At 35.5% G+C, this 13,364-nt stretch overlaps 1 protein-coding gene across 2 annotated transcripts; it reads left to right on the forward strand.

Moving 5' to 3' along the window:
• Positions 1–2,031: 2,031 nt before the first annotated feature.
• Positions 2,032–12,890, forward strand: LOC106877029 (GDP-L-fucose synthase). Of its 2 annotated transcripts, none has more exons than XM_014925810.3 (11): positions 2,032–2,171; positions 2,558–2,628; positions 3,310–3,495; positions 4,575–4,689; positions 5,478–5,606; positions 6,357–6,430; positions 8,823–8,956; positions 10,693–10,824; positions 10,906–10,985; positions 12,110–12,209; positions 12,415–12,890. In XM_014925810.3, exons 3-11 carry the CDS (start codon positions 3,353–3,355, stop codon positions 12,468–12,470), a joined length of 963 nt encoding a protein of 320 aa, XP_014781296.1. In that variant the 5' UTR covers positions 2,032–2,171; positions 2,558–2,628; positions 3,310–3,352; the 3' UTR covers positions 12,471–12,890. The 2 variants fall into 2 exon arrangements, with proteins under 2 accessions (XP_014781296.1, XP_014781297.1); XM_014925811.3 differs by having other exon boundaries at positions 2,125–2,198; positions 12,415–12,613.
• Positions 12,891–13,364: the final 474 nt, after the last annotated feature.

Raw genomic sequence — 13,364 nt, forward strand, 5'->3', positions numbered from 1 at the left:
GTATGTACATATCTGTACATATATGTGCGCGTGCGCGCACGCACACACACACACACACACACACACAGAGGAGTGGGTGTGTAGAAAGTAGCTTGCTTACCAACCACATGGTCTCGGGTTCGTTCCCACATCACAAACATTGCAACACCAGGACTGCAACGCAAAACAGTAACAGAAACTGTAACAAAAAGGCTGCATTCCCAAAACTGCATCGCATAGATTGCGTTAGAAAAATTGCACCACAAAGATTACAACACGAGGACTACATTGCAATGACTGCGTTATAAAGCCTTCATCCCCAAAACTGCATCACAAGGATTGCATCATAAGGACTGGTCTTCCCCTTCAGGACTAGAAAATTCTTCATAGTCCTTCAATGATCAATTCTGAAGTGTCAAAGGAGACGTACAACGGCTTGCCGTTCACATATATTAGGACAAAACACTTGTTTTATCAGCCGAAGAGTCAGTCAGCCGAGACGTTGGCAGGATGATGATTATTCAGAGTCGATATCCTGTGGGGATTAGCTTTCAGGTAACAGCATCTGGTGTGATAGTTTTCAGGTAAGGGCAGAGTGAGGGCAAAACATTGACACACTATCACCACCACCCTCACCAGCGCCGCCGCCGCCACCGCCGCCGCCGCCACCGCCGCCGCCGCCACCGCCGCCGCCGCCTCCCCAATTTTTCATTTAACATAATGAAGTCACTTCTCTATATTTGTCGATCGATAGTTAGAAGTAGCAGCCAAATCCTCAAATTACATTATCCCGCCGGAAAAAGAAAAGAAAAGAAAAAAGGGTAGTGGAAAGAACACACTGCAATATGTAATCCTAGCTAGGCCATGTTTGAATGCAGGAGAGGGAGTACTGGTGATTGGAACACTGTTGACCATTGTTCTGCTTAGTCAGTGTTGCCGCGGTCTGTATGTTGCTGGTCTGGTCTTGTGGCGGTGACTAATTGAGTAAATGAATCCAAAAATATTTCTTAGGTGGCTGCATGTAGAAATAACTGAACGACACCCGCGAACAATTGAGCAGAAGATTTTATTATCGCACATAAAGAGAAACTGCGTTGGTCTTTTACGGATAGTAACGGCAATAATTAGATAACTGGAAGAGATACTGCTTGGAGCTTACGGCAAGCTACTGATACGGCAACATGCGTCTTGCCGTACAAAACTGGAAATAATTGTGCTAAATTCTTGGCGACAGAGGTTCTTGTCATCTATCTGTGTCATATGTCTTAGCCACCTTCCCTGGTCATTTGGCTGTAAAGATGTGTGCCGTCTGGTGTAGCAAGAACCGAGACACATATTGCTCAGCTGGCTCAACTTTCTGCTATTAATCATCGCCCAAAACGGCCTTTTTTTAGGCCACAAGAAGATTCTCGAATTACGCGATGACTTGACGCCGATTGGTTGTTTAGTGGACCTATCACAATTGTGGTTCAGTCATGATGTCTGACCAGTTACTTAGTGGTTCGGTTTCGAATCAGCGCTACAGGGTTGACCTAGGGTTAAACAACAATAGTTATAGGCTTGGCTTGGCTGTGTGGCTAAGAAGTTTGTATCTTAACCTCACGGTTTTGGGTTCGATCCCACTGTGTGGCACCTTGAGCAACTGTCTTCTACTACAGCTCCGAGCTGACCATAGCCTTGTGCCTGGGTTTAGTAGATGTAAACCGAAAGAAGACCGTTGTACACATACACACTCACTCACTCACTCTCGCACGCACACACACACACACTGATTGATAAGCGTCTAATCATTAAAGCGAAAAAATTATCGGAAATGTCATTTGTATTTGTATGTTTACATCTCCAACCGAGTGATTACTGTAAATGAATGTCATTCATTTCTAACATTCTGCAAAAACATGTCAGGCCACGAGAGAACATTACCTTGCTTGGAGACATGTAAGTGTTGGCTACAGCAAGGGCATCTGGCCGGTAAAAATCTGCCTCAGTAAAGTCTGTTCGATGCATGCAAGCATGGAAAAGTCGACGTTAAATCGATGATGTGAACTGAGATTTTCTATCAAGTCAATAGTTAAAAGGGAAACGTATTTTCCTGTTACACCGCTGGAATTTATTGATCCCATTTAACGTGGCATTCACTGTTTATTGCTCTGTAACTTCCTAATTCGATTTGTGCCTCTCGAATCTCCTGGGTGAGTTTGAGAACTTTTTATTCAAACGTATGAAAACACATTTATCTTCTACAGTAATTTTTAAGTTTTACATTAATTATGTTTTAACTTCTGAACGTATATTTATATTAATGTTATTTTAAATTTATTCACTCAGACTAAGAGCTTCAACATTTGTTTTTAAATATAAAATATTTTATATAAGAACGGCTGTCATTCTAACCATTGTGGTTCTCATGATATTTTAACTACAAGAATTACTTTCTGTAACTTCTATCGGCGGAATCTCTGCTGGCGGAAAGAAATAAAAGGACTTAAATTTTACATAAAATCTATATATATTGTTTTAACTTTTAATAATTCAAACCGTCGCTCACCTCAAATTTTGATGATGATTTCTTTTACAGCCACGTAAAAGAAAACATCAAACTATCCAGTGTTGCCACGAATTTTCAAACTTTCTCTTTCATAGGTGAAGGTAAGCGCTAAAATACTTTGTTCCAGTGGCTAATGCGATTCTGCATTAGCCCCTATATATATATATATATATATAGCTTTGTATATATGAATATATATATATATATATATATATATATATATATACAGCTTAAGAAAGCTTAGATTTGTATTTGCCCAAATATCTTTCGTACGTTGTATGTTGACAATTATGAGGTTTAAGATATATAGCGGCCAGTTTTGTAAGACGTTGACTGCTGTTGACATATCCCAGTAAAACAGTACTATAGGGATTGAATCGATCCTGTAGACGTTGGAGAACCATTGAAAACTTTCACGTAAACCCAGGATACTTCCGCTAGGCGGAACCTTATTGTTTTTCAACTCATCACGGCAAAATAACGAAATTTTCGTCTATTACTCAGTAATCGGGTCGCAGCAGCGCACATTATCTACCTGACTATTTGGGAGTTGGCCATTGTCACAGCGCGCACAATACCATTAGATCAAACCAGCTGCCACATATACGTAAATATAAAAGGCTGCTACTTCTAACTATCGATCGACAGTTAGAATTTGGTGCCAAAAATGGGCATCGCAAGGATTTATCAGCAGTTGTTTGCAAATGTTCACATGTTGTTGATCCTAGTCATTAGGATCCATAAAAGCTAAAAAAAACTAATGTTCAATTATTGAATTACAGAAATTTCGAAACAGAAAATATTAAAAATATTTTCCTGAGAAATATGGCTTCCTCAGAGAAGAAGGTTATTCTTGTGACTGGAGGATCAGGTTTGGTTGGACAAGCAATTAAAACAGTTGTTAATGACAAAGAAAAAGACCCTAATGAACAATGGATATTTTTATCTTCAAAAGATGCTGATCTTCTGTAAGTATCATTATTCCCAACTTTGTCATTCAAATAATAATATTTAATTATTGTTGTTGTTGTATTTGTGTTGTTAATGATATGTAATCCTAATCCAGTTAAAAGTATCGCCTGCCTGAAGCTAAGTCAGAACACTAATCTCCTTTTCAACTGAGATTTTGAATAAATGTTTTTTATAGGCACAGGCATGGCTGTTTGGTAAGACATTTGCTTCTTAACCCGATTCTTCTGAGCACAGTCTCACCAAGACTTGGTGAATGGATTCGGTAGACAGAAACTGAAAGCCCATTGTATATATGCATGAGTGTATATATATATATATATATATATATATATATATATAACACATACACACACTTATATGCCTATATGCAATGAACTCTCAGTTTCTGTCTACCAAAGGCAGGGATATATATATATATATATATATGTGTATATGTATATATACACACATATATATATACATGTGTGTGTGTGTGTGTATCTCCCTGCTTTGACATTACGTGATAGTTATAAGTGACCGTCACTGACAAGCAAGTGGCATCCTTCATTTGCAAGCTTCTGAAATCTGTCTGGCCATGAGGAAATTATTAACCTTGCTTGGAAACAAGTGAGGGTTGGCAACAGGAAGGGCATCGAACTTAATCCCTCCCACTAAATTTCCAGCCTTGTGCCTATATTAGAAAAGATTATTAAGCTTAGTATATGGCAGCAAGCTGACAGATTAATTACCATACCTGACAAAATGTTGCTAAGTGTTTTGTTCCATCTTTATGTCCTGAGTTGGGGTCCAGAAGCTGGGATCAACTTTGCCTTTCATCCTTTTACGGTTGATGAAATAAATGCCAGTTGAATAATGGGGGTCAGTGTAAATGGTTAGCCCTCTCCCCCAAATTCCAGTCCCTGTGTTTATAGAAGCAAGGTTTTAATTTAGATCATTTTGAAACTGGGAGTTTGTATCATATAACCAGGGGTGGTCTCAGGTGGGTTGGTATCAAAAGGGTTAAGGAAGATATGGCTGTGAATGCTTGCTCTCTCAAGCAGTGTTTTATTCTTTATACTTTTATCTTTATTTTCAGAGATAGGCAACAAACTGAAGAACTGTTTAAGAGGACTCAACCAACACATATTATACATTTAGCTGCTATGGTTGGCGGACTCTTCAGAAACTTAAAATACAACTTAGATTTTTTCGTGAGTTTTGTTTGATTTATGATTTTATATAACTTCAGGAACTTCAGCTTCTTAAGCACTACACATAAACATCAATTTTTTTTTTTCAATTGGTCATTTCTTTTAACTCTTTTGTTACCATAATTCTGTTCCAGATGTCCAGCTGGCCAGCCCCGGTCAAACTGTCCAACCCATGCCAGCATAGAAAACGGACGTTAAATGATGATGATGATGATAATGAAAAGATTACTGTAGAGTTAATTTAACCTTCTAGCCTTCAAATTACTCTGTCAAATGTAATGTTTATTTATTTACATTGCTTGGAATTAATCATACATTATCTTGTAGCTTTGAGATTTCAATGATATGATTATGTATTTTTAGAATGACATAGCAGGTTAGGTGTGAGAAGCTGGATCTAGCTGGTTTAAACATGAAACAGGTAGAATATTTGGGTTGGATATGGCCAATTTAAATACTAAAGGGTTAATAGTAAATTGTTGTTAGATATTAAAATTGTTTAACCCTTCAGCATTCAAATTATTCTGTCAAATGTAATGCTTAATTATTCACAGTGACTTTTAATTAATCTTGCATTAACTTGCAGCTTCACGATTTTGATGATGTGAATGTATATGTTTAGAATGATACTGTAGGGTAGGTATGCAATGCCAGATCTGGCCTGTTTGACCATAAAACAGATTAGAGTTGGATATGGGTGGTTTAAATGCTAAACGGTTAATTAATATGGGAATATGAGAAATACTTTTTATTCAGAATTAAATATTTATATTTTTTTTCAATTTCAGAGAAAAAATACTTTAATTAATGATAATGTGCTTCACACTTCATACAAGTATAATGTAAAGAAAGTTGTGTCTTGTTTGTCGACATGTATATTTCCTAACAAAACAACTTATCCAATTGATGAATCTATGGTGAGTAATAATTATTTCTCAAGTAAGCATTTTTGTTTTTTTATCATGACTTATATACATTTAGGCATGGCTGTGTGATAAGAAACTTGCTTCCCAACCACATGGTTCTGAGTTCAGTCCCACTGTGTGGCACCTTGGGCAAGTGTCTTCTACTATATCTTCAGGTTGATCAAAGTCTTGTGAATAGATTTGGTACATGGAAACTAAAAGAAGCACACCTTATATATATATATATATATATATATATATATATATATATATGTGTCTGTTTGTCTCCTACCCACTTCTTGACAACTGATGTTGGTGTGTTTACATCCCCATAACTTAGTGGTTCAGCAAAAGAGACCAATAGAATAAGTACCAGACTTTAAAAAGAAATAAGTATTGGGGTCAATACATTCCAATAATTCTTCAAGGCGATGCCCCAGGAAGGCTGTAGTCTAGTAGAAAACACTTGACCTAGGTGCCACACAGTGAGATTGAACCTGAAGCCACTATATTAGGAAGTGAACTTCTCAACCACATAGCCAAACCAAGCCTCATCATAAGTCTGAAGTATTTAATCTTACTAACTCTATTATAAATTTCAATATATTTTGACACTGTCTACCGTCTTTTTAGATGCAATCTGACATTTTATTTAACCATTTCTACTGAAGTTGGTAGCATTTTCTTTGAGACCCAAAGTCTGTTTACCCTTCCCATCAGTCTTCAATCTAAATTTTTACTTTAGTATTATTCAACTTTCAGATTCACAATGGCCCTCCACATGATTCCAATTTTGGTTATTCCTATGCAAAACGAATGATTGATGTCCAAAATAGGTGAAAAATATTTCAATTTCTTTTAAATAAACTTTGAGACTTGAAGTTATAACATTGTCTTACCATGTAATGGTAACATTTAGGAAACCTTTTTCTCTTTTATTCATAGAACATCCAAAATATCAAAGATAAGATTAGTTTGTTAGATAATCCTTTCTACCTTTAAATTTGTTGGGTGGTGGGGAAATACTTGATTAAATTAACTGTGGTGCACTACTTATTTTACCAATCCTGAATGGATGAATGGTAAAGTGAATCCTGGTGAGATTCAAACTCAGAACACAAGCGTTGTATTTCAATATGGCAAGGCATTTAGTTCAAATTTCTGATTTATTGTTTCCATTATTTTTTAATTACAACAAAGCATTCCTTGACACTAATAATAAACACGAAGCTCTTGCTTGATGTGTAACCATACAAGCATTTATAGTACAGACAACTGGAGTCAACACAGTTGCTCTGCTTCACTCTTCGCTAATTAGTTTTGCACCTAATTAATGTTAAAAGTAGGGCGATGAGCTGGCAGAATCATTAGCACTTCAGGCAGAATTTTGTCCGTCCTTAATTTCTGAGTTCAACTTCTGCCAAGTTTGAATTTGCTTTTTATCCTTTCAGGGCAATAAAATAAGTAACAGTGGAACACTGGGGTCGATGTAATCGACTTACCCCCTCCCCCGGAATTGCCGGCCTTGTGCCAGAATTTGAAATTAATTAATGTTAAAAGCAGCCAGTAGCAATGGAATTGTTGCAGTCAACTTCTTTGTTCACTATTGTCTTGGTTTGTCCTGTGGCTTTATTCTACTGTTTTCACCCGAATAATTATCCCTAATGTATTTATATTAATCTAATCAGCAATTTACTAAAACAATAAACAAAAACAAAAGAGATTTCAAACTAAATATCAATGTTAGAGTAATACAGATAACGAAGTGTAAAAGTTGAAAAAAAAAAAAAAAAAATGACTGAAAGTAAATCAAGGGAGATCACTCTACAATATGTTCTGTGTTTATTTTTTCCCAGCGAATAGCTTCCTTACTTTGACTCTGTTATCCATAAATTCCTCTTCTTGGTAGTCTTTCGAGTATGAGAAAAACGATTCTGCAACTTCCTGCAGCACAAATGATTTGTTCTTAGTGATTAACTGTTTGAGTACATAGCTTTTTTCCCCCTTCATCAAATCAACATTATCTGTACTCACTCACTCTGTGCCACATGTCAGATGTCAAAGTGCAACGTGATCGCAGAGCAATGTAAAATGAATTGTTCTGCCTAGTCTGGGAATCGAAAGCACAATCTTGTGATTGTAAGTGCTACACCTTAACCACTTAGTCATGCACACATAAATTAAGTAGCAGTAAATATATAATGAACTAGGAGTTTAAGAGGCTGGGCAACATTTTCCTCCTTGTGAGATTATTGTAGACTATGCTGATGTTGTTCAATAGACTGAAATATGTTCATTGTTATCTCCCCCACCACACTTGCCTGTGGACAGCCGGCAAGGGGTGGGGGCACCAATAATCAGTTTATGATTTAATTATGGAGAGATTAATTCATAATCTTTAAATTATCTCCCCTTTTCTTGGATGTTGCTAGCAATGCCTGCTGTGGTCCTTATATTAACGTTTCGTGTAATAATCCTTTATAATTTTGGAACAAGGCCAGCAATTTTAGGGAAAGGGATTGGCTGATTGCATCAACCCCAATGCACAACTGGTACTTATTTCATTGATCCTGAAAGGATGAAAAACAAAGTCAACCTTGGCAGAATTTGAACCCTGAACGTAAAGAGCCGGAAGAAATACCATTAAGCATTTCGTCTGCACGCTAACAGTTATACCAGCTCACTGTCTTAACCCTACACCACTGCATTCCAAATACTAGTTGTAGCTTTACACACACCTTGACCAAATTGTAAATATGTAAAGAAGAGTAATTCTTGTTAGATTTGTTAGCCCAGACTACCTTTGACTGATGAGGCACAATGATGTCAAAACACGGTGTTCCAGAGTCCCTTGCATGAATGAAGCAAAAGTGTTATGAATACACATTTGTCATAAAAGATACGTTGGTTTCCCATGATGAAACAACAGCAATTAGCATATTCAGATTCACATTTGCCAGAAAGTATGTATTTAGTATAAACACTCAAGTTACCATTTTGATTTTGGTTCTCCTTGTTCACCATGCATATGACGATTTGTTAGGATTCAATATAATTTACCTTTTGTTCATTCTGACTCACACCACTTTACATTTTTTTTTTTTTTGATATATTTATTGATTCCTGCTAATTTATTACAAAATGTAAAACACCTTTTTGAAATATTTAAATTTGTGTTTTAAATGCTATAGTTTTGTAATAAGGTTTTTATTTTGTGTAATCGAGCAGGGCATACCATCAGCAATATGGATGTCATTTTACCTCAGTAATTCCAACAAATGTTTATGGACCTCATGATAATTACAACCTGGAAGATGCTCATGTAGTACCTGGTCTGATTCACAAAGTTTATTTAGCCCGAAGTAAGTGGAATGAAACAATGTTTGAATTAGAAACTTAAAGGTTTTAATTATCAGAATAATATGTTGTGCTGATAATTGTTTTCAAATCCTACGCATACAGACACAGGCGTGACTGTGTGGTAAGAAGCTTGCTTGCTAAGCATGTGGTCTTGGGTTCAGTCCCACTGCATGGCATCTTGTGTCTTCTATCACAGCCCTGGGCCAACCAAAGAATTGTGAGTGAATTTGGTTGATGGAAACTTAAAGAAGCCCATCTTTTATGTTTTACTTGTTTCAGTCATTGGACTGTGGCCATGCTGGGGCACCGCCTTGAAAAGTCTAGTCAAACAAATAGACTCTAGTACTTATTTTTTAAAGCCTGGTACTTATTCTGTTGGTCTCTTTTGCTGAACTGCTAAGTAACAAGGACATAAACAAACCACCACTGGTTGTCAACTGGTGGTGGGGAACAAATCAAACACAAAGATACGCACATAGTTTTATATATATATAAAAAAATTTCCAGTATTCAAGAGAATCAGGTATTTAAATAGTGAAAGCACGAAAGTTGGGTTGGTGATAACGCTATCGTGTACAAACGATGTATAACTACGAATATGTACTCACTAAAGTAAATACTCTCTCACTGAATTCGAGTTGGCAGAGTCATCTGGCATGATGTGCTACTTGTTCTTGAGAAGTTCTAATTGTTAATTCTTACCTGTATTCATCTGATGGAAAAGGGTTTTTTTTCCATGATGTAACACTTCTGTTCATCAATAAAAAACACGTCTGGAACAGCTGTAGTTTATATATATATATATATATATATATATATGATGGGTTTTTTCCAGTTCCGAAATTTTCAATGCTTTCTCTATAAATAAAATTTATCATACACTCTGGTCTCCTTGGCAAAAGCTACAGTTATCGCCCTTGAACTTTAAAGCTTTTACTGAATGACAGTCTTTTAATAAAACTGTTCTTGGCAGTGTTACCTTTCTCTACATAACAGTAATGTGTATACATTATTTACATTTGATGGATATTTGTCCTCATCTTGTTTATTGTTAACACAATGTTTCGGCTGATATACCCTCCAGTCTTCTTCAGGTGTCTTGGGGAAATTTCGAACCTGGGTCCTCATTCCTAAGGTATTTTTCGATGTTGTTATTATTATTGTTATTGTTCAGGTCATTGCTTGGAATCGAACTTGGAATCTTGGGATTAGTAGCCTGCGCTCTTAACCACTACGCCATATGCCCGTGGGCAATTATGGAGTGAATTTTAGGGCTTATAAATCTAATATTTTTTTCTATCCTTCCTCAATATAAGCCCTAAAATTCACTCCATAATTGCCCACGGGCATATGGCATAGTGATTAAGAGTGCGGGCTACTAACCCCAAGATCCCGGGTTTGATTCCAAGCAGTGACCTGAATAATAATAATAATAATAATAATAATAATAATAGCAACAACATCGAAAAATACCTTAGGAATGAGAACCCAGGTTTGAAATTTCCCCAAGATACCTGAAGAAGGCTGGAGTGTATATCAGCTGAAACGTGTTAACAACAAACAAGATGAGGACAAAAATCCGTTGAATGTAAATAATGTACACAATTCCTCATCTCTTAAATATAGAATTGTAATGTATATGTTGTTTGCACATTTATTTGTAATTTTTTTTTAATGTAAAGAAATATTTGTGAGTCATGAATTGATGTTGATTTTAATGTATTTTTATTCTCTTTAGAAAACAATACACCAGTGACAATTTTTGGTACTGGAGCACCCCGAAGACAATTTATCTATTCTTTGGATCTGGCACATTTGATAGTATGGGTCTTACGGAACTATGAAGAAATTGATCCTATCATATTGTCTGGTAGGTGTTGATTTTCTACTTGTAAACATAATGTCTTAAATAAGTTATTGATCTTTTATTATGTTGCTATATTTTTTTCAGTTGGAGAAGAAGATGAAGTTTCTATCAAAGATGTTGCTGATATGGTGATAAAATCAATGAATTTTACTGGAGAAGTAATTGTATCCTTTTATTGCTAATTGTCACAAATATTGGGGCCTCCAGCTCATCAAATTCAGTCAAACCTTCCAACCCATGCCAGCATGAAAGATGGACATTAAAAGATGATGATGGTTTCTGTGATAATTACTTACTGTAATTGTTTCAATTTATTCTGTTCTATTTCTTAAAGTATTCCTATGTTGAAGATTAAGATATAAGGTTACTAGCACATAGATATTCCCCTCTCCAAATCACAACATAGACTCAGCCATTAAACTGAACCACCATGTTGCTCACAGGATTGTTCTAATAACATAAAAATCCCTGACATTAACATCAGTAACACTTGTCACATCTTTGCTATTCACTCAGAGACAAAATGTACAACACCTCACCTGAACAAAAGTACAAACCTAAATAATTTACAAGAACAACAACAACAGCCAGAATTGTCAGTTTACTAAATGGGATACCATCAGGATCTGTTGTTTTTATCCAAGGTAGACATGATGTTTGCCTAGATGTGCATTGATATATGTAGCTGAGATATGCTTGATCTTTGCACACCTCTTCAAAACATATACATAGGTTCATATACAGATTGTGTCACTCACCCTATCGCTATTCTTCATATTCAGCTGAAGAACAACATTAATCCTACATCAAACACCTAGAAACCTGACACCAAAACAACTAACTTGAATCAGTTTCTACTAATTCCTTAAACACAACCAAACATCACACACTCCATAAGCATACCACACAAACACACACACACAGACAAAATAACAGCAAAAATATACCATGCATGTACACACATACATGCACCAACAGCATAAACATAGCACACACACACGCACACAACATAACTTAAACACACCACACACAAACTCACTTACACAGAACAACACCATAAATACACCATGCATTCATACACAAGAGCATAAACATATACACAACATAAGCATACCACACACACACGCACAAACACACACACACAGACTTACATGCAACACTTGGCTCATTTTGAAGCTGTGAGACAGGATGTAATATCCCTCACAAACCCACTCACAACATTAAATCTTTAGATTTCAATTTCGCTAAATATTTTATTTGATTTGTGTTTTCCTTAACTCGTGCTTAGTACGACACCAGTATGTCAGATGGCCAATTCAAGAAAACAGCCAGCACCACTAAACTTAGGAAATATTTACCAAATTTCAAATTTACACCAATTGAACAAGGTACTATGAACTTTATTCTTTGTTTAAAATAACTTGAAATTTACTATGTCATTTAAGTTGAATAAACTGACTTGAGCAGAGCTGTTTATATTCTGTCACCAGTACAGCATAATGTCACTTAACTCTCAATTGTATTATCTTACTCTAAAGAGTGATTGCAGGAGGTAAAGTTATTAATTCTATTGTTAATTATGTTTCTTTTCAGGTATCAAAGATTCCTGTGATTGGTTTGTCCAAAACTTTGAAAGTGCACGAAAGTGAAATGAAGTTTCATGTAATGACAGCAGACTGCAGTTTTTGTTGTATAACGAATGAAATAGAATTTTTTCTAAATTTTTTTCTGTGAATTTTAAGATTTGGCTAAAGAATCTACAATGCCAAATTTGTGAGGGGCAAAAGGATAAGTCCATAACTTGCTATATTTTTGTTGGTGTATAATTGAAGGATGAGGGATGTTTATACAGACAAGCTTGCATACATTGGCTGTATGTGAAAGATTATCAACATGGGTTTTACTTTAGGATATAACTAACAGAGAGTATAATATTCAGTGTTTAAAGAAATATCTCCAAAGAAGGATTTGCATAAAATGAACAGATAATGAAATTCAACTTTTGTAGATTTATCTCCAATTTGGGAAATAATTTAGTTAATATTTTTTAGATGTTTTAAAACCAAAAACAGCCTTTTTGTTATCCTTACAAAAAGAAGAATACTTATCTTCTTTAGTGGTGTATTTGTTTTACTTGGAAGCTTGTTGCTAAGTGATTTATTAAAATATAAAAGGTTTTTCTTATAATGCAAACAGAATTTGAGGATAATAATAATAATAATAATAATAATAATTGATAATAATAATAATAATAATAATAATGGAAAATTATGAAATCTGTGTTGATTACTGATGGCATTTAAATAGTGGTAAAAAAAACAGTGCTTGAATTTTGGAACCTATTTTTCAAAATTAAACGGATCTTTTGCAAAACACTTGTTTTATATTTTTTCTTAACTAATATATGCTGCTGCTGTTGTTTTTCCCAGTCTGTTTCCAGCTGTTATTGCTTGCGTCTGGCTACTATGGCCTTGGGGGCTGTATCATGTTTATTTGTTGTCATAGAAATGTTGAAGGATTCAGTGTTGCTTGGATAAGGATCA

This window comes from Octopus bimaculoides, chromosome 19 (assembly GCF_046866305.1).
Source record: "Octopus bimaculoides isolate indiv1 chromosome 19, ASM4686630v1, whole genome shotgun sequence".
In the NCBI taxonomy this organism is placed as follows: Eukaryota; Metazoa; Mollusca; class Cephalopoda; order Octopoda; family Octopodidae; genus Octopus; species Octopus bimaculoides.

Bases quoted from the DNA above. Each gene is read 5' to 3' on its own strand.
- LOC106877029 (XM_014925810.3), top strand. From the start codon at position 3,353: ATGGCTTCCTCAGAGAAGAAGGTTATTCTTGTGACTGGAGGATCAGGT. The intron at 4,690-5,477 runs GTGAGTTTTGTT...TTTCAATTTCAG, and splicing joins AATACAACTTAGATTTTTTC to AGAAAAAATACTTTAATTAA. The intron at 10,986-12,109 runs GTATCCTTTTAT...ACTCGTGCTTAG, and splicing joins ATTTTACTGGAGAAGTAATT to TACGACACCAGTATGTCAGA.